This window comes from Macrobrachium rosenbergii, chromosome 6 (genome assembly GCF_040412425.1).
Source record: "Macrobrachium rosenbergii isolate ZJJX-2024 chromosome 6, ASM4041242v1, whole genome shotgun sequence".
NCBI lineage: Eukaryota > Metazoa > Arthropoda > Malacostraca > Decapoda > Palaemonidae > Macrobrachium > Macrobrachium rosenbergii.
The window spans coordinates 65,359,012-65,385,823 of NC_089746.1; the positions used below are offsets into that span (position 1 = coordinate 65,359,012).

At 35.0% G+C, this 26,812-nt stretch overlaps 1 protein-coding gene across 6 annotated transcripts in view; it reads left to right on the top strand.

Moving 5' to 3' along the window:
• The window catches only part of LOC136839669 (adenosylhomocysteinase-like 1), a 296,235-nt gene that overhangs the window by 136,090 nt on the left and 133,333 nt on the right, over window positions 1–26,812 (top strand). For 4 of the 6 annotated variants that reach the window (XM_067106005.1, XM_067106003.1, XM_067106004.1 and 1 more), the window contains one exon: window positions 25,405–25,501. In XM_067106005.1, the coding sequence (XP_066962106.1) occupies window positions 25,405–25,501 (97 nt within the window). Of the gene's footprint in view, window positions 1–19,571; window positions 19,908–25,404; window positions 25,502–26,812 lie in introns of all 6 variants that reach the window. The other 2 variants (XM_067106002.1, XM_067106001.1) reach the window with 1 other exon arrangement.

A 26,812-nucleotide genomic window follows, 5' to 3' on the forward strand; every position in this document is an offset into this window, starting at 1 on the left:
ATATATATATATATATATATATATATATATATATGTTTGTTTGCATACACTTAAAAAAATTATTCTCCAATTTTAAAGATCCTTTAAGAGTGGCCCTTAATAAGTCAAAGCATTAAGTACCTTTAAAAAGAGCATTTTAGGGGGGGTATGTTTTCCCCACTCTCTTCGCTTAAACTTACCTTCTCTTTCTCGTGTGGCCAAGTAAGACGACTGGCTCTATTCTGTCCTTTGCTCATGATATAATGATCGTATTTCAAGAGGTATGCTAACTGTACCTTTCAAGGATATGCCCCGCTTTTTAGTTTATTTTTAATTACATTCCTCTCTTTTCCTACTTTTATTTTTGTTCTGTTCATACCTTTATTTTACCGTTATCTACCTCTTTCTTCCTCTACTTTTATTTTAGTGTGTCATTCACATCCTCTCTTCCCGTACTTTTATTTTTATATCCAATTGTCTTCCTGTCTTCCCTACTTTTATTTTTGTGTCCAATTCATTTCTTCTCTTCCCCTACTTTTATTTTTGTGTCCAATTGTCCTTCTTTCTTCCATACTTTCATTTTTGTGTGTCATTCACATCCTCGCTTCCCTATTTGCTTTGAGGATAGAATGCATCAAGTTGCCACCCTCGTCGGCGACAGCGTCGCCTGCAGAGCGATTGGCTGCGTGGTCGTCATGTGTTGTAGCAAGAGTTTTACGACCTTTGCATGGTTGGCCGTTCCTCCATCATTAGTTGATGCTTAAGCTTCCAACCGTGAATATATGACAGAGATTTTTAGGCAGTTTTTTTTTTTTTCCGGTAAAAAAATGTTTTTTTACTCCTGCCGGTAAAAGTTATTTTTTTTTTTTTTTTACTCCTGCCGGTAAATTTTTTTTTACTCCTGCCAATCCAATATTCTTTTTTTTTTCCGGTAAAAAATTTTTTTTTACTCCTGCCGGTAAAAGTTTTTTTTTTTTTTTTACTCCTGCCGGTAAATTTTTTTTACTCCTGCCAATCCAATATTCTTTTTTTTTTTCGGTAAAAAAATTTTTTTTACTCCTGCCGGTAAAAGTTTTTTTTTTACTCCTGCCGGTAAATTTTTTTTTTACTCTTGCCAATCCAATATTCTTTTTTTTTTTTTTTTTTTACCCCTGCTGGTAAATTTTTTTTTTACTCCTGCCAGTAAAATATATTTTCTCTTTGCTCCTGCCGGGAAAATATTCCTTTTTTTTTTTTTACTCCTGCCGGTAAAAAAATTGTTTCACTCCCGGTGAAATATTTTTTTTTTTACTCTTGCCGATCTAATGTTTTTTCAACTCCTGCCGGTAAAATATTCTTTTTTACTCCTTTCGGAATTTTTTTTTTTACTCCTGCCGGTAAAAAAAATTTTTTTTTTTTAATCCTGCCGGAAAAAATATTCATATTTTCTTCTTTCTTTTGTCTTTTATTCTTTGAAAATTTTCGGGGAATGCGCTTGCGTGCTTGCGTGTCCGGAACGTGTGTATGTGTGTGTGTGTAGGAGCGTGACTTGTTATAGGTGTCCGTGAATCCTGTTGTTTTGAAATGGGAGGATTCTGTGTTTTCCATCCTAATAAGTTAGGCCTATTGTTTTAATATTCACATTACTTAGATTAAACTTATTTTGGTTTTGTGTGTGTGCATGTGTATGTGTGTGTGTGTGTGTTTGTGTGTGTCGGATTGTGTCCTGTTGTAAATCCTGTTGTAGATGTTTGTGTTTTTCCTTGTAATAAGTTAGGCCTATTGTTTTGATATTCACATAAGTTAGATTTACACTTATTTTAGTGTTTGTGTGTATGTTTGTGTGTGTGTGTGTGTGTGTGTGTGTGGGATCGTGTCCTGTTGTAAATCCTGTACGTAGGTCTAGAAATAGATTTCTCTCTCTCTCTCTCTCTCTCTCTCTCTCTCTCTCTCTCTCTCTCTCTCTCTCTCTCTCTCTGTGCATGTTTCCAAAACATGCCTTCATAGAGTTGACGTGTACCAGCACACCTGAATGCCAATTCTCTCCTTTACCTGTTGTTTAGTCTAATCTCGAACCGTGGAATGTTCACCGTCGCAAAGGGGCCACTGAGTGAGCATATTCTGCTGTTTTTGTTTTTGTCATGACCTTTGTGAATTGACAGTTTTGAGCTATTTGTTGAAAGTTAGGTCACAGCCTGACCAGTTTTTGGAAGGCTTGATAAGCGACGATTGCACAGAACAAATATATTATTATTGTTATTATTATTATTATTATTATTATTATTATTATTATTATTATTATTATTATTATTATTATTCAGAATATAAAGCCTATTCATATTGAACAAGCCCACGGGCGCCATTTACTTGAAATTCAAGCTTCCAATGAATATATCTATATGCATATATATATATATATATATATATATATATATATATATATATATATATATATATATATATATACATATATATATATATATATTGTGTATATATATATATGTATATATATATATTAGTATTCGTTTTACATGACCTTTTGGAATTGGCACTTAATATTTACCTTTATATTGAATGTTAGGTCATCTCTAGACCAGTTCTACGAAGGACTGATAAGCTACAATTGCACAGAACAGCATATATATATATATATATATATATATATATATATATATATATATATATATATATATATATATATTTATATATATATGTATATATATATATGTTTCTATGCTACGCAATCTTGGCTTATGAAGCCTTCCTATAACTGGTTAGGAGGTGACCTAATATTATAAAAACAGGTTTTTCTTAACATTTTTTGGGAAATTGCCACTTAATTTTGACCTTACTGAATTAGGTCACCTCTGGGCCAGTTCTAGGAAGGATTGGTAAGCTGGACAGACTTGAAATTCCGAGGAACTTGGTGTTTTAAATATCTCTCTCACTCTCTCTCTCTCTCTCTCTCTCTCTCTCTCTCTCTCTCTCTCTCTCTCTCTCTCTCTCTCTCTCTCTCTCTCTCTCTCGTCGTTTGACCTTTCTAATGAAAAGCAACGATGCATATTAAGCATCGGCTTTTAATTTTTCATTTTCCTTTTGGTTTAAAATCATCATTTAATTAAGATATACGTTTTATTGTCATTTTAATTTTTGGGTCACTGGGAGAGGTGAGATTAATGCTGATATATATATATATATATATATATATATATATATATATATATATATATATATATATATATATATATATATATATATATATATATATATATATATATATATATATATATATATATATATATATATATATATTCGTAAAAAGTGAAGACATAATGTAATTAAAATGGATTAATTGCAGTTTTGATGAGTTAATTATTCATTTATTTTCCTTGATATTTTTATTTATAGCTTTCTGTTATTGTGCTTCCTTACGCAAGATCTTAAAATAAAGCCACTGGAGATATCTGGCAACTCCAAAGCGTTGTTCTTTAATTAACAATAAGTTTGTCATTTGGTAGACGTGCTTTTTGTCACGTGTTTGGATGTTAAATATCGACTTTGTTCCACAGGCAGCGTTGCCAACAGCAGTTTCTCATTTTGTAAACAGAGGGAATGATTTTGTCTGTTAGCAGGGGGGGGAAGTTGCCAGAGATCACTTCAGCATTGCATGAACGTGTACCCTAACCTGATTTTCGTGACGCCAGCTCCTTTGTTCCTGATTCTTCTTGAATTAATAACTGCAGTTGCGTTATGTGGTGATAAGTTCCCCATCTACGTTTGGGCAATGCTATTCTCTTGAGGCTTTGCTGTTCCGTAAGGAACTGGCACCCAGTAGCTACGTTAGGTTGAAATATGCTTAGCAGATTTCAAGCTTCTCGCTAAATTAAGGTGCTGCCAAATTCGGGAATATTCTCTATAGGTTTTGTTTAGGGAACTGGTTCTCAGTACGAAAATGAGGTTGAAATATGGTTCCCAAATTCAAGTTACTCATGAATTTAAGTTTCTGCCAAATTCGGGAATAATATTCTCTAGAGGTTTTGCTCAGTCTCGTAGGGAACTGGCTCTCGGGAACGGTTTTAGGTTGAAATATACTTCACAGAGTTCAAGATTCTAGCGAATTTAAGTGTCTGCCAAATTCCGGTTTGTCGCATTTTTTCCCTAAATTGTCTGAATCTTTCGTCATTAAATTGTGAACTGTTTCCTTTCATGCTCCACGTAGAGGGTTAGTGCCGGAAGTGCACCTCACGTGGTACACTGTAGGCATTATTAAAGGGTGTTGGCGGCCTAGCTTCGGCCCCTAGCTGCTCCCATTTTTTTTTTTTTTAGCCATTTACTTTACCTCCATTCTAGCTTCCATTCTGAATTCTTACTGTTCAGCCTCTCTAACTCCTTTTTCAAGCACTGAATGGCTGAAAGTAACCCAGTGCTTGGCTTGACAGCCTAAATTATTTCAAATCAATCATTAATTCGATGCTGTGTGGTCGTAAGATTGCAATTTGTAAGTAGCTATAAATTTGGTGCAGTTTCAGGTCGAAAACCCCAAATATTTTCTTCATTTCTATTCACCCTTTCTCCAGCGGGGTGGGGGCCGGATAGTGTCGTCAGTGCACCTCTCACGGTGCACTGTGGACATTACTCAAGGTTCTTTGCAACCCCTTTCATTCCTTTTACTCTACTTCCGTTCATAGTCTCTATCCTCCATCTTGCTATCAGCAATCTCCTGACCGTTGTTTTATAGTGCAACTGCGAGGCTTTTTTTTTTTTTTTTTTCCTTCCTGTTACACCTGTCACACCTCCCTCTTCTCTCAATTTCCGTTTCAGCGCTGAACGACCTCAACCTAGGTCCCAGCTTAGCTTGGCCTTTGGCCTAAATTTTATGTTCTATTCAATTAACCCTTTTCACTTCTCGACGCGCGCACACACGCACACACACACACACACACACACACATATATATATATATATATATATATATATATATATATATATATATATATATATATATATATATATATATATATTTGCCCTTCCTGGTGGTCTTCCGTAAAATGGCGATTTTTTTACGCCGCGCACCGGTGAAATTGTGACATTTTTCACACGCTGAAGTTCAAGGCCGATTTGGGAAGGAGATTTTCACAACTGTACTTCTTCCGTCACTTTGTTTTTGTTGCCCTTGCCGTGTTTTTTTTTTTTTTTTATGATTGTGTTCTGTTCAGATGATCTATTGTGTCCTTAGAATTCATTTATGCTTTTCTTGGCGTATATCTTAACCATATTGTTATATTATTTACTATTGTTATCATTTTTTATAATGTACCTTCCCGTGATGATATTTTTATTTTCAAGGGATTATATATCCACTTTAAATCAATTTCTGTAATTTTTACATTTAAAAATGTATGTTGTTTAGATGATATTGAATGGGGTTTACGCTAAATATTTTTATTTTGTTTACATATATGTATATTTATTTAAGGGGCTCTTTTTCGAATGTGTAATATATATTTACGACAAGATAACAGTATATTTGGTATAAAATGATAAACTAGACACTGAAAAAAAACATAATGTGTGGAATTAAAAAAAAAAAAACTCGAGGAATAAAGTTGCCAAAAGCTAGTGTACAAAAACTTGGCAAATAAGAAGAAGAAGAAGAAGGAAATATTGATAAAAACAGAATAACGGGAAAATATTGGTGAATTTTCTGTTATTAGTGTAAAAACAAGCTTCTACTTTTTTCCCCTCTAATTTTTTTTGTTTTTCCACTGACTCCTCCATTCCAAAGAAGTGCAGACGACTGAATCTCTCTCTCTCTCTCTCTCATTTAACATTGAGACCTCTACTTTAGCCGTTCCAGCCTTGGCACGCGTATGGCGATTGAAGACTTCTTGCGTCATTTCCGGTAGTGGCAATGCTGATAAATCTCTCTCTCTCTCTCTCTCTCTCTCTCTCTCTCTCTCTCTCTCTCTCTCTCTCTCTCTCTCTCTCCCATTGGGGTTAAGAGCAAAGACTAATTTTGTCTTCATCCAGTGGGGTGAAGAAACCAGGTAATTTTCACTACTGTGGGGTGAAGACACCAGGTAATCCTCATCTCACTGGGGTGAAGAATGAAGACATTAGATAATCGTCACCCCACTGGGGCGAAGATACTAGGTAATCCTCATCCCTACTGGGGTGAAGATTGAAGACCAGACACTTTGACCCAATTGGGGTGAAGACACCAAGTAATTCTCATCGCACTGGGGTGAAGAATGAAGAGACTAATACTGTTCTCATCCCACTGGGGTGAAGGCGCCAAGTAATCTTCATCCCACTGGGGTGAAGGCACCAGGTGATTCTCACCCCACTGCAGTGAAGACACCAGGTAATCCTCACCCCACCGGGGTGAAGAGTAAAGACTAATTTTGTCTTCATCCCACTTTGGTGAAGACGTCAGATAATCCTCACCCCATTGAGCTTGAAACACTAGATTATCCTCACCCCACTGGGGTGAAGATACGGTATAATCCCCACCCCACAGGGATGAAGGCACCAGGTAACCGTAACCCCATCGGGGTGAAGACACCAGGTAATCTTCTCTATACTGGGGTGAAGAATGGAGAATCATGATTTTGTCTTCACCCCACTGTGGTGAAAAATTAAGATTCTTGATTTTGCCCTCACCCCGCAGGATTGGAGGCACCAGATAACCCTTTCTGTGGGGTGAAAACGCCAGATAACTCTCACCCACTGGGGTGAAACCTTTCAGAAAATAATAACAAGATATTCCCCGTCTCTCTGCTTGTCCAGCCAAACCGTAACGGTCTATTTGCGCCGAGACAGATTTTGGGGGTCAGACATTTCTCTCTCGGCCCAAAAAATGCATTTTTTTGGCCCACTCTCTCTCTCTCGCGCGCGCGAAAGGAATTGTGAGGGGGGGGGGGGTTGCGGACTTTGGTGTGTGTTTTTTTTTTTGTACGTAATTTTTTTAATGTCAGGAATCCCCTTTCCCAAAAAAAAAAAAAAAAACGCAAAAATTCGTCCGTAACGATATTTATTTTTCTAGAATCTCTGACATAATTTTTTTTATATCAGGAATCCCTTTCAAAAAAATAAACACAAAAACTTGTCCATATTGTCATTTATTTTTTCTGGAATCCCTTACATAATATTTTTTATATTAGGAATCCCCTTCCCCCGAAAAAAAATAAAAAAAAACTCGTCCATTTTATCATTTATTTTTCTGGAATCCCTTGCATAATTTTTTTTTATATTAGGAATCCTCTTCCCCTCCAAAAAATGAAAAAAAAATCGTCCATAATGTCATTTATTTTTTCTGGAATCCCTTATATAATATTTTTTGTATTAGGAATCCCCTTCTCACCAGAAAAATACAAAAATTCGTCCATATTGTCATATGTTTTTTCTGGATTCTCTTACATAATTTTTTTTATATCAAAAATCTCCTTTGCCATAAAATATACATAAAACTCGTCAGTCAATGTTATCTTTTAATTATTATTCTCGCTCATTTTATGCCGTGGGCTAAAGAACAGGAAGGTGGTAACCCTTCCGCCTGAAACACCTCGCTACTATAAACTATTGTCTCTTTTCCAAACAACCTTGACTGTGAACCGTTCTGTCTCTCTCGTTTCCTCAAACTTTCAAGTCGTTCTGCCAGATAGCAATTGACGAAGGCCCGGGAATCCGGAAATGGATTATAAAGGGCATAGCTGTTCATGTTTTATTTTGTCGATGGAATTGAAAAGTATAAATGGTGGTCTCATTTTACGTGAAAAAATTCAGTAGGGCGTAGCTGTTCAAGACTGGATTTTGTCAGTGTAAATAAAAAAGTGTAAATGGTGGTATAGTTTTACGGTGAAAATATTCAGCAGGGCATAGCTGCCCAAATCTGGATTTTATCACTGTAAATGAAAAAGTGTAAATGGTGGTATAGTTTTACGGTGAAAATGTTCAGAAGGGCATAGCTGTTCAAGGCTGGATTTTGTCAGTGCAAATGAAAAAGTATAAATGATGGTCGTATTTTACGGTGAAAATATTCAGTAGAGCATAGCTGTTCAAGACTGGATTTTGTCAATGTAAATGAAAAAGTGTAAATGATTGTCTCATTTTACGGTGAAAATTTTCAGTAGGGCATAGCTGTTCAAGACTGGTTTTTGTCAGTTCAAATGAAAAAGTTGTAAATCATGGTCTCATTTCACGGTGAAAATATTCAGAAGAGCATAGCTGTTCAAGACTGGATTTTGTCAATTCACATGATAAGGTGTAAATGATGGTGTAGTTTTACAATGAAAAAAATTTAAAGGGTAAATATTTTTCTTTCTGTATTTCCCCATTACCTTCGAACGCCATAAAATTCTTTGGAATCTTGAATTTCAAGTCAGTGGCCCCTGTGGGTAGCTTGTACCATATGAGTTGGGCTCATCTTTTGAATAAACATAATAATTGTATTTTCCTAGTGAAAATAGAAAAGAATAAATTGTTGTTTCGATTAACGGTGCAAATACTCAGACGGGTATAGCTGTTCATGTCATGATTTTTTGTCAGTGAAAATGAAAAAGTCTACATTGTCTAATCTGGGCCATTTGATCTGCGCTGGTCAGGTGATCCTGTGAAGGGCGTAGCTGTTCATATCAGTATTTTTTTTTTTTGTCAGTGTAAATGAAAAATTGTAAATTGTCTGATCTGGGGCAATTTGATAGACGTAGGTCAATTGGTTAGGAGAAGACCGAGGAAGGATTTCATAAATAGATACAAAAAAAAAGTAAAGTAAAAGTTGGAGGCTTTGGTTCAGCTATAATATGGGAACATTGGTCATAAGGTTCATTATAGGCCTTACTTGAGGTTCTTTGCAGCGTCCCTTCGGCCCCTAGCTGCAACGCCTTTCGTTCCTTTTACTGTACCTCCTTCCATATTCTCTTTCTTCCATCGTACTTTCCTCAACCCTTTCCTAACAATTGATTCGTAGTGCAACTGCTTTGAGGTTTTCCTCCTGTTACACCTTTCAAACCTCTTACTCTCAAATTCCGTTTCAGCGCTGAATGACCTCATAGGTCCCAGTGCTTGGCCTTTGACCTAAATTCTATTCTCAGTTAAACAATGCCCGGAAGGGAACGGACCTCAGCAGTGGGTTCCAAGGTAAAATTCGTCAGCCTCTCCTCCAAACTACACACCTATGTACGATATAGCATATTAAATACATTTTTTTGTTTGTTGGGGATTTTGAATTGGATGTAATGGGTACTTGTGTAAGTGTGCTTTGTTTGTGTGGACACATACAACACATACATACATACGTGTATATACATATACGTATGTATATATATATATATATATATATATATATATATATATATATATATATATATATATATATATATATGTGTGTGTGTGTGTGTGTGTGTGTGTGTGTATGTATATATATAATTTTTTTCTGGCTCGCATGAGGATCGAACCCAGGTCTTTCACTTGAAAGGCAAGGTCGCTACCAACTGAAGGACCTGGGTTCGATCCCGATGTGAGTTAGAAATTTATTTCTCTTTTCACACAAGAGAGAGAGAGAGAGAGAGAGAGAGAGAACTAGAATCATCAATTGATTATTAATATTCAATTCTACGTATTATTTTCGGTTTTTTAGTTAATTATTAAAGAAATGGCTTCGGTAATTTCATCGAACATTCAATATAATTTGTCCTTTTTTGAAATTACAGAAAGAATGACACGTAATTAATCTATATTGAATCTTTGGCAAGTCATTAATAATTTGCATATTGCATTAATTTTTGGTATTCGTTGATTTGAGTGCATTTTCATTGAATTTATTCATTCATTAATATAATTATTCCTCGACTTGGTCATTTAGTTTTTCGTTAATGTTCAATATATTTTATTTTCTTAACCTCGCTCGAGACAGAAACCTTTTTCTCTCTTTTATCTTTTTTTTCAAGGACGGAAATAGACTTTTATTTGTCCCGTCTTCTTCAGGTACAAAAGAAAAAATCGCTTCTATTTTCTTATTTTCTTCCTGCGTCGTTAAAGTTAAGTTAGGGCGAGGTAGGGGGCTGGCCGGGGGCGTTGGAGATGAAAGGAATAAGGTGGAAGCTTTTATCTTTTTCGGAACTTTTTTCTTCTTTTGGAATTTTTTGGGGGGAATTTTTTTTCTTTTCGGAATTTTTTTCTTTTTTGGAATTGTTTTATTTTTTGAATTTTTTTTTCCGATTTTTTATGTTCTTGGAAATTTTTCTTTTGGATTTTTTCTTTTTTGGAATTTTTTTTCTTTTGCATTTTTTCTTTTTTGGAAAAATTTTTTTCGTAACTTTTTTATTCCTTTGTGAGTTTTTGGATCAGTTTTCACTGAGATTTAGCCAGAATTTTTTTTATATGTCTTGCTGTGTCATTTTAATTTTGAAGTGATTAGATTCTCTCTCTCTCTCTCTCTCTCTCTCTCTCTCTCTCTCTCTCTCTCTCTCTCTCTCTCTCTCTCTCTCTCTCTGTTTCCTGATGTAGACGTTTGCCTAGGTAAACAGATCTCTTTTCTCGTAAATTTAATTAAGAAAATTATCATTAATATTTCTCCAGTAATAGTCATTTTTAAATTTTTTAGCATCCAAAATTCATTTTCATTTTATGTTTTTTTTAATGTAGAAAACTTTTCATTTTTTCTTAACTGTGATGTGCAAAGCTTGTTTTGTTTATACTGCTGTTCAAAAATGCATTGTAATTTTTTATTTCTCATAATTAAAAAAAAGAATTAGCTCTTAATTTTTTTTATACAAAAGGCGATTATAAGTCCAGTCCTGAAGAAGGAATGCAAAAATTAAGTTTTTTTTATTCTGCTATGTTGATAGAAACATTTTAATTTTTCACTGTCTGTAGTTAAAAAAGATATATATTAATTTTTTCTTATACTAAAAAACAATTAAGACTTTGCACGGTCCACTTTTCTCTCACGCTTATTTTAAAAACACAGTTTAATTTTTCATTGCCCATAATACATAAAAGTTAACTCGTTATTGTCAATTTTTTCTCATACGAAAGGCGATTATAAGCCCAGTCTTGAAAAAGGGCTAAAAAAAATTAAGACTGGCCGTTCCATTTTTCTCTCACATTTATTTTTCCGCCGTGACTGGCACTCATTGGCGTGGCACAAGATTGACCTTGTTAGAGAGGGCCGACGTCGTTGTTTCTCTCTCTCTCTCTCTCTCTCTCTCTCTCTCTCTCTCTCTCTCTCTCTCTCTCTAGCTTTTTGAGGCCGTGTATTTTGTGGCGGAGGATTCAGATGTGTTCACTTCCTATTGTTTATGTTGTGTGTTCATTTGGATGTTTCTGGGTGCGTTCATTTTGGCTGTCTGTGGTGCGTTCATTGTCTCTTTTTGTTGCGTTCATTTGATAATATTATGGCGAGTCAATTTCGTAGCATTGGCGTTTTGAAGTGGCTGGTTTGGGTGCGTTCATTTGCTTGTATTGGTGTGTTCATTTGTCTGTTTTGGGTGCGTTCATTAGGGTGCATTGGTGTGTTCATTTGGCTGTTTTTCGGTGCGTTCGTCTGCTTGTATTGGTGTGTTCATTTGGCTGTTTATCGGTGCGTTCATTCGCTTACTTTTGGTGCGTTCATTTGGCTGTTTTCGATGCATAATTTTGCTTTTATTTTATGTCATGTTCATGTGTCTGTTTTTGGGCGCGTCCATTAGCTTGCATTGGTGTGTTCGTTCAGCTGTATCGTATTTATTAGTAAATTTTTCGTATATACGATTTAAAAATCACCATTATTTGATATTTTACAGTTCTATATTTAGTAAATATATTTAGTATAATCCTTATAGTGCATACTTAGTCATACGAACTCAACATTTACACCAAGAAACGCGTAATACACCTGCGCATGCGCACAGCGACACGCGCAGTGCGTACTCGAGTCTTTGATCGTTCAGTTGCAAACCCTCGATTGAGACTGTACTCACAAACGAACGAACACGCGAGAGAGAGAGAGAGAGAGAGAGAGGATGGATGGATGTCTTACCCATTTTCTTTTTTAAGCACTGGATCATATTTCAAAGAGGGACTGAAGTAAAATCTTTGCTGGCCTGTATCCGGGTTTCAACTGAGACGAGGAAAGCGATGCCACTTCTTTGTCGTTATTGTTTGTGGTTTGTGTAGCCAATGTTTGCGTGTTTGTGTGTGTGTGTGTGTGTGTGTGTATTTACACGCCATGTGACTCCTAACTCGCACGCAAGCTTGCGTTTAACAGAACATTTTGGCCTTTCTTTCCAATACTTTTTTTTTTTCTTTTTACACTGTCCATCCAAGGCTTTCTGCATCTTCCTATATTCAAATCTTACATTTCCCGTCGTAAAGGAACCATTTTCCCGAAATTCGGTGTTGGGGGGAGGTGGCTGGTTCTTAATTAGCAGGATATAGAGAAGGTTTTTCCCCAAAATCAGCGGGTGGCTTTTCAGAAATATCAAGAAATTAGATACTTTGGCATTCAGCATTTCACTGTTGAATAGTAAGTGTCAATGTTTTTATATCTGATAATTTTCGTATTTACTTCGTGGTTGTTTTTCGATGCCAGGAGATAATGGAAAAAATTATTATTACATTATTATTCAAAGATGAACCCTATTCATATGGAACAAGCTCACCAAAGGGGGCTTTGAATTGAAAATATTATTATTATTATTATTATTATTAGTAAAGATGATGCCACTGACTTGATAATCCTTCGGCCCAGCCCTAGGAGAGCTGTTAATCAGCTCAGTGGTCTGGTTAAACTAAGATATACTTAACTTTAACTGACTGGAAATTCAAACTTTCAAAGCATATTATGGCGTTCATTTGAAAGACGTTAAAGAAAATGATAGGAAACAGAACGAAGAGATCACAGTTAGTATAAACAAGAAATAAAACAAATGAACAGATAAAAATGTGAGTAAATTATTAAAATACAAAGAGAATTTTTTTCTTATCACGGTAGTAATGCATTGCATCTTCGCTTGACATTTTGAGGTTCCAATTTGGCTTCCTAAATTGTAAATCATGAACGAAATGAGTGTCATCATCCGCGTATCGATCAGGTATGAATCACGATCAGTACTAATTTGCCGTCATTTTATTTCAGCCTTTTCAGAAATTAGTGCGAGATTTTGGGAGCGGGCTAATTTATGTTGACGCTGGCTATCTGCTAAAACCAGCAATCAGGATTATGGCCAAGGGGGCTCCGCTACCCCCCCCCCTCTCCCCCCCTCAAGGGGGGTGGGGTTGGATTAATGGGCGATTGTGACTGATTGGTTGTGATTTGTAGCGAATTTTTGCTAATCAGTTCGCTCTAAAATCACTTTGTCGGAGTTTATCTATTTTCGGATGGTTATTGCAGTGTTTGGATAGCGAGAATAAAGGCGTATTTACTCTCTCTCTCTCTCTCTCTCTCTCTCTCTCTCTCTGTGACTGAAAATAACAATTAGAATAGGTTTTATCTCTCTCTCTCTCTCTCGGACTGAAAATAACTATTAGAATAGTTTTTATCTCTCTCTCTCTCTCTCTCTCTCTGACTGAAAATAACTATTAGAATAGTTTTTAATCCCTCTCTCTCTCTCTCTCTCTCTCTCTCTCTCTCTCTCTCTCTCTCTCTCTCTCTCTCTCTCTCTCTCTCTCTCTCAAGCAGTAAACGTGAACAAGGGAAGAAGTAAAATTTCATATGTATATATATATATGTATGTATATATATACGTAAATATACAGTGTATATATATAGATATATGTATGTATATATATATACATATATATACAGCGTGTACATATATAATATATATATATATATATACATACATACATACACACACACACGTATATATACATATACACATATAAACACATCCATCAAGGCGAATTCTGCATACTTCCTGTATACCATCATTCCCCCGCCAATACACTTGAAACTTTCCCAATTGAAACGAATCTCAAGAAAACAAAAAACAAAAAAAAAAACTGAGAAAAGAAACGGCCTCATTATTCGGTGTAACAAACCGTGATTCGTTCTCCACCGTCAGCCTTTCCAGATTAAGCTGGATAAAATCATTGTAATGGTCTTTTTTTTTTCTCTTTTTGGCGTTGCATTTTTAGGCAGTTTTTTCCGTTCCAGTCTTAATAAGTAGTTTTTTTTTATTTTTTATTTTTTTTGTTTGTGATGTTTTTGAGTGTTTTTGTCTTTTAATGTTTTTTTTAATGTTTAAGTGTCTCACTTTCAGCCTTTTTTTTTTTTTTGTTCCAGTCGTAATCAGTAGATTTTTTATTTGTTTTTTATTACTTTTTTTTTGTCTTTGTGATGTTGGAACGTGTTTTTGCCTCTTTTTTTTTGTGTTCTTCCGTCTTTGTGTCTTACATTTATCAGTTTCTTTTTTCTCTTTCTTAATCAGTATATTTTTTCTTTTTTATTTTATTTTATTTTTTTATATTTTTATGTCGTTGCATATTTTTTTTCACTTTTCTATTGTTTATTTCCTTTATTTCTTTGTGAAGTTGCCATTGTGTCTTTTATACCACAGTCAGTTTTTCTGTATATTGTAATTAGCCAGTTTTTCAATATTTTTTAACTTCCAGATTTTTATTAATTTTTCCGTTCCTCTCTGTGTCGTTTTCGTATTTCATAAACTTTTAATTTTCATTTTGTTTTCCTTTTTTTTTGCGTTTCTTCGATGTTTCTATTTATCTATGTATTTATCTTTCAGTGTGAATTGTAAAATCTTTCCTGAATATGATTCTATATATGATATATATAATATACATATATATGTATATATATATACATATATAATACATATATATAGATATATACACATGTATGCATATACATACATATATAGAAATATATATTGTGTATATTATATATAGAATCATAATCAAGAAACATTTTGCGATTCATATTGAAAGATAAATACAAAAAGAGAGAGAGAGAGAGAGAGAGAGAGAGAGAGAGAGAGAGTCTCCGTAGATACCTGAAACACTTAGTAATTACAGACGTTATTCCCATCACCTCTGCCTCCTTCAAAAGCTAATCTACTTGACACGCGATGAGGCATGTACGGAGTAATTTGCAGGCCATTAAATACTCAGAGGCCACGCCCAAAGATGTATGTTTGTTTGTATGTATATATGTATATATACATACATTGTATAATATAGGCTGTATATATATATATGTACATACATACATACATATATACATACATACATCTACATATACTGTACGTATATAAACATATGAATACGTGTATATATATTTATATGTATATGTATGTATGTACGTATGTATGCATTCATACCCAGAGGAAAGTGCGATTGACAGGGAAGGGGTACATGAGGAGGAGGTAAAAGGGTTCCCTATTGTAATGTATTTTCCCGTGATCAACCGGCATTCATGATTGACTCCATTGATTGATTGGTTTATTTCCGAGGCCTGGGTCCGTCCGTTGCGTCGAACGGACAAATGTAGAAAGCGCATAAATAACTGACGAATTGATTGATAGGCTGAATTGACATGCGTAGGACATGCAGACTTTTTTTGTTGCAGGAATTCACATATAACTTTTCATTGGTGTTTTGAAGTTGATTGATAGCGTTAGATTTATTTTGAATGGTGCAGTTTTTACATACGTAAACACTGATGAGTTTTATTTCATTTATTTGCTAAATTTATCAAAGGGGCCCAGGTTCGAATCGTTTCTAGGGAAGAAAAAAAAAACTGGAATTCTGATGGTAACATAAGCAATAAATTATGTACACCGTAGTTACTCGACTGTAGTATGTCACAACAGAAGTGGAAAAGAACATATTATTAATGAAAATTTAAAATCGATTAAAAAAAAACAAAGTTAAAGTATAATGCTGTATGAGCCGTGGCCCATGAAAATTTAACCACGCCCCTGTGGTGGCCTATCAGATATAGTAGCCAGAGGCACGATTATGGTTAATTTTAACCTTAAATAAAATAAAAACTATTGAGGCTAGAGGGCTGCAATTTGGTATGTATGATAATTGGAGTGTGGATTGATCAACATAGCAATTTACAGCCATCTAGCCCTAGCAGTTTTTAAGATTTGAGGGCGGACAGAAAAAGTGCGGACAGAATACAGTGCAAACGGACAGACAATGCCGGCACAATAGTATTCCTTCACGGAAAACAAAAAAAAATTTATAAGAATTAGGCAGCGAGTATATCATCAAGAACAAAATATGCAGGTTACATTATCAATAAAAGATTATGAAGCAATCGCGAATTGCTGCAAGCTAGGGAAATTTGGCACAAACGATATCTCGCTGTCAGACACGGTGATAAAGCATGCGGGTGGAAAGCAAAATAAAATAAAAAAGGAAATATAGAATGAAGAATGATTATGCACGGATGGAGTAATTCGTATTTCCCATGTACGGTGGTTGCCAAGTGACTCATAAATAGGTTGTGTGTGATTAGCTTATGTGCTTGTATATTTATGTGTAGCTGTGTATTCTTGTATTTTTTACGCCAGCATGAGTAGAAATACACACTGTACACCCTTGCGGGTCGTATACCATACATTTATTGACTGTAGATTTAAAACAGAAATATTACCTGTATTGTATATCTGTGTATTGTGTATTTTCAACGTCAAACAGCGTTAGCAGACTATACACACTATACACCTATAGTGTAACATACCATGTATTTATAGCCCCTAGGTATTTTATAGAGATAAGCCGTATGTAATCCGATATTCCTATTGCGGCGCTGCAATAACATACCTCGCTCTGAAGGCCACGTGAAGTTGTTAATTGAATTGCTTTGTTTTGGGATTGTAATTACTCTTGTGTAATACTTCCGGTCTCTTTGTCATTAGTGCTTTGTTCCCTTTTGCGAGACGTTTTGTCACGAGTTTATCAGTTTGTCCGTTTTTTTATCGCGATTGGATCAGTTTTTGTTCTGTGTACATATTTCGTTTTCTTTTTTGGAAGTTTGTTCGATAAGAGCGGGGAGGGACGGGGTACGGGAGGGTGGTGAGGAGTAGGAGATGAAGGCAAGGGAGGGGGGAGGAGGAGTAGGAGAAGAGGAGGAGTAGGAGAGGAGGGGAGTGGGAGGGGAAGGAGGAGTAGGAGGAGATGAAGAGAGGGGGAGGCTAGGGGAGGGAATAGGAGAGGGGAATAGGAGAAGAGGAGGAATAGGAGAAAAGGAGGAATAGGAGAGGGGAATAGAAGAGAAGGAATAGGAGAGGAAGGGGGAGGGGAATAGGAGAAGAGGAGGAATAGGAATAGGAGAGGAGGGGAGGGGTAGTAGGAGGAGGGGAATAGGAGAGGGGGCGTAGGGGGAGGGGAATAGGAGAGGAAGAGGAATAGGAATAGGATAGGCGGAATAGGAGAAGGGAGGTGGAGTAGGAGAGGTGGCGGAATTGGAATAGGAATAGGAGAGGAGGGGAAGGGAAAGGAAAGGGGGAGGAGGAGGAGGAGGAGGAGGAGGAGGAGGAGGAGTACATACCTGTTTTATTTCCCATCTGACAAATATAGTAATGAACTTTGGCAGGTCTTCTCCTCCCTCATAAAAACTGAATAACGCAATGGAGCTCATTCGTGCTGCGCCAGAGGAGATGTGCTATCAGAAAATCTTGTGTATGCTTTTTTTTTTCGTTTTATCTTTCTTGTTTTTGTAAGCAGTTCTCTGTATTTGCTTTGTCATGTGGCATTCCATTAGCAGTTTGTAATGTGTTTGTTTGTTTGACAAATACACGCCTACGGGAGATTTTCAATAATTTTTCTTTATTTTATTTGTCGTATTATTGTAGAGAATGTCGTTATCATTCTTCTATAGTGACGTTTAGTTTTGGCATTTTTTGTCTTTCATTTGATAGTTTTGCCAAGTTTTGGCATTTTTGGTTGTGTTTGTTGAATTAGGGAGAAAATTTACCAGCGTCAAAAGCCAAAATAAAAAAAAATTACCAGCGTCAAAGGCAAAAAAAAATGTTATTTACCAGCGTCACATTAAAAAAAATATATTACCAGTGTCAAAGGCAAAAAATAAAAAAAAACGGCGTCAAAGGCAAAAAAAAAAAAAACAATTTTTTTTACCAGCGCCGCAGGCAAAAAAAATTTCCAGAAAATAATTTACCACCGTCACAGGTTAAAAAGAAAAAATTTAAAAATAATTTACTAGCGTCACAGGTAAAAAAGACTAATTAAATAAATACTTTAACAGCGTCACAGGTAAAAAAAAAAACTTTTTTTACCAGCATCACAGCCAAAAAAAAAAACAATCCAGCATCACAGGTAAAAAGAATTAATGACTGAAATGATTTTACCAGCGCCACAGACAAAAAAAATTTACCAATGTCACGTGAAAGAAAAAATTTACCAGCGTCACAGACAAAAAAAAATTTACCAATATCGCATGAAAAAAAATTTACCATCGTCACAGGCAAAAAAAAAAAAAAAAAAAAAAAAATATATATATATATATATATATATATATATATATATATATATATATGTATGTATGTATATAAATACTTTCTCAGTCAGATAATTTTTTTACTATACCTGAGGGGTCAAAAGAGCAATAACATCCACTGTTTAGTCATTCCTTTTTTTTTTCTTTTTTAGAAGTCACTTGAAACGGCGTGACATAGGTGTCTGCTGACATTGGCACATAAGAGAGAATTCTCTTAAGTGTGACGCCCTTCGATCCTTATCGAGTTGTTGGCAAGCCGTTTTCTGCCGTTGTGGTCTTTGGATAAGCGAATTGTTTATTTTTTTATTTTTTCTCTCCTTATTTATATTGATGGAAATATTCGTGAGGGGCTGGTATGAAGATATTTTTTTCATTCTCTCATAATTTATTGACATAATGGAAATGTATTAATATAATTCAGTGTTAGTAAGAGTGTATTTTTTTATTTATTGGCACAATGGAAATACAGTAGTATTTTGTTTATTAAATTACTATTACTATTAATAATAATAATAATAATAATAATAATAATAATAATATTCCTTATTTCGGCGCAGGGCCATATACATATATATATATATATATATATATATATATATATATATATATATATATATATATATATATATATATATATATATATATATATATATATATATATAAAACGGAAACTTGAAATATTCTTGAGTGCCTGGGCTGAGTATACTTTTCTCTCATAATATAATTATAATATACTGCGGATATTTCTCTCTTTGTTGACATTCACTTCCGCAAACAACAATCATTGTACGGTGACATTTATTATCTGATGATGACTATAAGGGTGATACGATGACGCTCGCGAAATTGATTGCGATTTGAATTCATTTCTGTAAACTGTTCATTATACAAGTCATTATTATCTGATGATGATATGATGACGGTCGTGTCATACCCGGTATTGGCTGTAGTGATAATGATGATGATGATGATAATAATAATGGAAGTCATTATCTAATGATGATGATGATAATGATGGTACGATGACGGTCGTGTCATACCCGGTATTGGCTGTAACGATAATGATAATAATAATAATAATGATGATGATGATGATGATGATAATAATGGCGAAAGAACACGCGCAATAATACTCACTCCCGCCCAGAGAACTTACACGCTCTCCCTCCGCGGCGGGTGGGCGCCCATTTTGGGCGGCGCGGGCGAGGTGCGTATGGGCTCCGGCTCCTCCATCACCCGGATCAATGGGCACACGATGGCCCTGCCCACGCCCATCCCGGGCGGCTGGGGGCAACGCCTCTCTTGCCACCCAGGGGCTGACGAAGGAGACGAGATGACCAATGACCTCAACAAGTCGGATAATGATGATGATGAGGATGATGATGATGATGATGATGATGATAACGGGAGATTGAACGGGAATCTGGATAATGATGATAATGATTATAGTGAAGATGGTTGTGGTTCGAGCACCCAGCACCAGGTAGGATAGCAGGCGTGTTGTTTGTAGGTGGGCGGGGTAGGGGTGTATGTATATATGTATGTGTGTACATGTATAGTATACATATGTATATTTATATATAAATGTATATATATAAATATACATGTATATACATATACTGTATATATGTATATATAATATATACATATATATATAAATATATGTATATATATAAATATATACATATATACATACATATATATACATACACATACATATATACATACTGTACATATACACATATAATCTCATCAGCTACTTTTCTATCATTCCCACCCTCGGTTTTGGCACCTGCATAATTCACTGTAATTTACTTCTAATTACTCTCTCATTATCCCCACGCATAATTACACAAACTAACTGCAACAGTAAAACAAAAACTCGACATAACATACCAACACCTTTGCAATTAACCCTAATTATTTTCTCAAGTAACCTGGAAAACTTGAATTAGGTAATTGTTAATTGTGTGTGTGTGTGTGTTTGTCTCAAGAACGGTTGAACAGAATTGGATGAACCGCAATCGGAGATTGACTTTTGGCAGACAATAACGAATTATTATTATTATTATTATTATTATTATTATTATTATTATTATTATTATTATTCAGAAGATAAACCCTATTCAAATGGAAGAAGCCCACCACGAGGGCCGTAGACTTGAAAATTATTATTATTATTATTATTATTATTATTATTATTATTATTATTATTATTATTATTCAGGAATGAATTCGAAATTCAGAAATTCAGAAATAATAATTATCTCCTTTATTAACTTAGTTATCAAGAAAAAAAGCTTTTTACGTTACCCACTCTCGTAGAATAACTCTCGTTAGTTGCAACATTATCACGTGTACCAGCGTCTACTGATTAGGGCATAATCGCTACCAGACCGCATTCATTATGCATGTGGTAATAATGACTCATTCACTGTCATCTGTACTTTTTCCCGTCACTATCTTTGTCATGATATCACTGTACGCTTATCTGACCTCTGGACATCAGTGACATTAAATTTGTGACGTAAAGTTCATGCTAAATTGATTGACAGTCCCAGTTCAGTTTTAATTATCATAATGACACATTCGGTCATTATAACATATTCCTGTCACTATCTTTGTCATCATGACACTCTACACTTAATTGACCTTTGGACATCAGTGACCATTGAATTTGTGACGCCAGGTTGATGCTAAATCGACTGATAGTCCCAAGTTGATTTTTATAAGTACATATATGTATATATATACATATACTGTATATAATGTATACATACATATGTATACACATATTCATATGCATACATACAGTACATACATACGGGAAGAAATTATGTAGCCATTGCTGTTTGTGTTCATGTATGTGTATGTGTGGGCGAGAGAGAGAGAGAGAGAGAGAGAGAGAGAGATAGAGAGAGAGAGATTCCTCTTCCTCTGCCATTGATACCCACTACACCTATACAGTCCGTTATGTATACAAAGTGAAACTTTTAGAATTAGCTCATACAACCTACCTATACCACAGTCTGGGAAGACTCTGAATTTTTTATGTTCCTACAGAAGTAACTCTGGCTTGCGTTTAAAAGGTTTATGAGAGAGAGAGAGAGAGAGAGAGAGAGAGAGAGAGAGAGAGAGAGAGAGAGAGAGTCAGGCAAAGTAAAAATATTCTATTCAATTAAGAATTATTATATACATGTAAATATATATATATGTACGCTATATTTATAGAGAGAGAGAGAGAGAGAGAGAGAGAGAGAGTCAGGCAAAGTAAAAATATTCTTTTCAATTAAATTTTACTATATACATGTATATATATATATATATATATATATATATATATATGTATGTGTATATATATATATATATATATATATATATGTATGTGTATATATATATATATATATATATATATATATATATATACATATACAGAGAGAGAGAGAGAGAGTCAAAGTCAAAATCATGTATTCCATTAAAATGATTATGTATATTAATGTATATATATATATATATATATATATATATATATATATATATATATATATATATATATATAGGTCATATATATATGTGTGTGTGAGAGAGAGAGAGAGAGAGGCAAGCAAGCAAGCAGGCTTTCAGCAGCAAAGCAGTCAGGCGTTTTAAAGTGAGCTTACTACCGAATCTTTGCAATCCTTTAAGTGAATTCAGTAACACTGCTCAAACCGTTTTCTAGATGATTTGACAGTTTAAATCCTATCTTGTTTGACAGGGTGTACTTTTTGTTTTTTGGATTTTATTATTTTATTTTTATTTTCTAAGTCAGTGGTTCCAAACCTTTTTTTCGGCCATGCCCCCTTAAAAATCAAAATGCCCCCCTGGTGGGGTGTAACGCCCCGCGATGGGAACCACTGCCCTTATAAGTCCTGTAGGAGTATAGGATTCTCAGTCTTAAATACAGTTTTAACAGGCATTTCACTCTTAAATAGACGAAATATTCGATATTTATTATAAGGATCAGTGTCTCCACATATATACTAGGTCTTGTAATAAATTTGTCATTTTTTTGAAGATTTCTGCTACAGAAATTCTTGTGGGATACATTCGTTTGTTATTGTTTCTGTACTACAATTAATTATTAGTGGACAGTTTTTTGGTTAGTTTTGTTTCAGGATGAGGAAACGTTTGTTGATATTAATATTTCTAAAAATAGAAAGACGTGTGTATATATATAATATGCATATATAATATATATACTGTGTACGTAATATGTATATATATATATATATATATATATATATATATATATATATATATATATATATATATATATATATATATATATATATATATATATATATATATATATATGAGAGAGAGAGAGAGAGAGAGAGAGAGAGAGTCTGTCAACCACGGTCAACAAAAGTTTGGAAAATTCCATGGTTATTGAGCTGAAACTGCCTACTACATTGTATTATAATCCCGGGAGAGAGGGAGAGAGAAAATCCATTATTCCTAACATTTTTTCCTTCTCTCCTGGGAATGAACCTGTTGAGAGAGAGAGAGAGAGAGAGAGAGAGAGAGAGAGAGAGAGAGAGAGAGAGAGAGAGAGAGAGAGATTAATCCGTTCATATCCTGGATACACATTTCAATAACTTACTTATCGATAAGATTTGATATTACATTAACTGGATTAATAATATTCATAGCTTCCAGACCATATTGAAAAAAATATAAAAAATTCTCAAATTTAGAGAAACACCACAAAAAATTAAGCACCAATGATTTTTTTTTTTAAACCTGACACTAATAAGTCAATAAGCAATCACAATTCACTAACAAAATGCACTACCACCCGGACATGAAAGTGATAAGCATCTTTGACTTCAGGTAATCCACTATTCAGTCTAGGCCTAGGTCTAGGTAACTTCCAGACTCAGGAGAGGAATCAATTTTGGTGAATGGACCAGACCAGACCATGACGAAATCATTCGAGTTGTTTAAAGTTTTCCAACTATCTTGCCTTAATCTAATTCTCGTGTCTTGTTGTCGACTTTGGTTCCACAATTTCGATCCCAGGAGAAGAGAGAAAAGGATTCTCTCTCTCTCTCTCTCTCTCTCTCTCTCTCTCTCTCTCTCTCATTCCCAAGAGAGAAGGAAAAAGTGCTTTAAGATTACACAATTTCATTCCCAGTAGAAAAGGAAAGTAAATGATGCGAAGAAGGATTCTCTCTCTCTCTCTCTCTCTCTCTCTCTCTCTCTCTCTCTCTCTCTCTCTCTCTCTCTCTCTCTCTCTCTCTCTCTCTCTTCCCAAGATGGCTGATGACCTTTCCTGAATGACCTGGAGGCGGTTCTGATAACAGGTCATCAACAGGTGACCTTAGGTGACCTCTGTAAACGGACTGTCCCATGAATCTTTTAGTCCTAAGCCCCAGATATGGAGTTGATATCGAACAATGCCATGGGGAAGTTGTTTATTATTATTATTATTATTATTATTATTATTATTATTATTATTATTATTATTATTAGATCTTGACTGAATTTGGCTTTGTCTGCTGACATTTACCTATTTTCAAGGTCATGGTATCTCTGGTAATGGTAGAAATTGTTAAAAACTGGGGTAGGGGATATATTTAAATATGAAAATTCACCTGGCTATAAATGTCAAGTGTCCCCTACCTTCCCTTAGGCATCTTTAAGATTAAGTATTATGTAACATAAGTTTGCCGTGGTGGTGCAATGGTAAGGTTCTTGCTTACCAGTCGAGAGGACCGGGGTTCGAATCCCGCCAGTCACTGGTGGCTTGGGGATGGTGCCATTGCATAAACCCGGTGGCCAGCCAACCTAGCGGTCTGAAGACTCGAGAGGGTTAGTAAGAAAATTGGTACCAGCCCTCAGGCTGCAGGTTAAACAGTGGGCCTAGCGACACACTGTTCAGCGCCGGCCCTATGAGCCTTGCGAGGCCCAGGAGGACTGTAACCTTAACAAATTCCAAATCCTTCCTTTGTTGGAAATAATGGAAGTGACTTTATTTGCGACCTATGTTGAGCTGGTGACCAAGCACTTTTCGACTAACACATTTCTAGAATGATACCCCCCCATTCTTATTTACGTTAGACTCCCCATACATACTATGCCATATCTGCTTGTGCTACGTACTTTTTTTTTTTTATTTAAATCTCCTACTACTTTTGCAATTAAATATTCTGTTACTTTCTCATTTATGTCTCCTCCTACTTTTGCATTTAAATCTCCCTCCGCTTTTGCATTTAAGTCTCCTTCTACTTTCGTATTTACATCTCCCTCTGCTTCTGTTTTTAAGTCTCCTACTACTTTTGCATTTAAATCTCCTAGCAAAACCACGCCTCTATATTGTCCAAAACCATCCAAGCACAATTCAGGCTACAGAAAACGTCACCTTTCACACATTTTTTATATTATTATGCATTCTTACCTTATTATACATATATATATATATAAACACCTATATATACATATATATACATACATATATATATATCCTCAACCGAAGCATACTGGTACCTAGGTAAGGATGAGGGGTCCCACCTGGCCAAAGGAATTGCTCCCTAATTGGCGGAGGATTCAGAGTCACTCTCGCCCAACGACAGTTGCACTTAATTGCTGATATCGGCTTCTGGGGAATTAGTTAATGGCTCCGTCTTTGCTCTGCTGGGTGTGAATGTCCGCCAGGTAGCTGAGTGCAGAGTTTCCTGCCTTTTAGATTTTAATGCCTATGTGTGTGAGTATGTCAGTGTGTGTGTGCGTGTGTGTATATATATATTATATATATGTATGTATGTATATATATATATATGTATATTATATATTTATACATATATGTTAACAGATCCAGACATTAATCAACGTAATTGGACTCTTGAGTCAAAACATATATTTTAAAGGTATTATTATTATTATTATTATTATTATTATTATTATTATTATTATTGATTTTGCCTTCTCTTCCTCCGCAGGGTGAACTGGCCATGCCAGGAGGCGGAAGCAAATCTTCCCGTCGGAGGTACCGAAGCCGTTCGCTCTCTCAGTCATCCACCGACTCCTATTCCACATGTGAGTAGCTTTTTTTTTTTGTTAGTTTTTTTATGTAAGTTGAAATGGATATTTTTTTTTATACAGGGGACTATTTTTTTTTATAAGCTGAAATGTGTATTTTTTCATATATTGAAGTAGTTTCTTTTTGTACAAGATGAAAGGGTATTTTTTTTTTTTTTTTTTTGGGAGTAGTTTTTTCATGTATATTTATAAAAGTGTTTGGGAGTATTTTTTTTTTTTGGCATAAGATGACATGGGTAATTTTTTACACGCGTTTTGGATTTTTTTTGTATGTGTAAGATTAATGAGTATTTTTGTACACGTGTGTGGGAGTATTTTTTTGTTTATAAGATGAAATGGGTACTTTTTTTAGACATGGGTGTAGTTTTTCATAAGATGCAATAGGAATTTTTTTTTACACGTGTAGGAGTATTTTTTGGGTACAAGATGAAACGGGTATTCACATGGGAATAGTTTTTCATAAGATGCAATAAGTATTTTTATACACATGTGGGAGTATTTTTGTCGGTACGAGATAAAATGGGTATTTTAATTTACATTTATGTGGGAATATTTTATTTGTATATGAGATGAAACGGGTACTTTTTATTAACATATGTGACTATTTTTCTTTTGAGTGTGAGATGAAATGGGTATATTTTTACACGTGTGCGGGATTAGTTTTTATGAGATTAAATGGGTATTTTTCTAACTCATGTGAGTAGTTTTTTCTGTTTTATTTGGTATAAGATGAATTTTTTTTTTTACTTGTGTGTAGATATCTTCCTCCGTAGCATCGTATGAGAGAGAGAGAGAGAGAGAGAGAGAGAGAGAGAGAGAGAGAGAGAGAGAGAGAGAGAGAGAGAGTCACGTTATTTATTGTTCTTGAACAAAGCTGGCTGTGAGAGAGAGAGAGAGAGAGAGAGAGAGAGAGAGAGAGAGAGAGAGAGAGAGAGAGAGAGAAAGCCATCCTTGGTGAAAAAGTCAAACTATTATTTATCGTTCTTAAAGCTGGCTCAGATTTATGCAGAGAGAGAGAGAGAGAGAGAGAGAGAGAGAGAGAGAGAGAGAGAGAGAGAGAGAGAGCCCTATCTTTGAGAAAAGCCACGTGATTATTCATAGTTCTCGTATCTGGCTGTGCCGTAATGAAGAGAGAGAGAAAGAGAGAGACAGACTTACTAATCCATTTTTCCTTCCTGTGTATGAAAACGTTATATTATTAAGTAACTAAAAACTTGAGTTCGATTTGATAGAAATGGGACAAGCGATCTTTGTGATGAGCTAAGGAAGTTTTCAAGTTTAAGGTGTGTTTTTTTTTTTCTTTTTAGA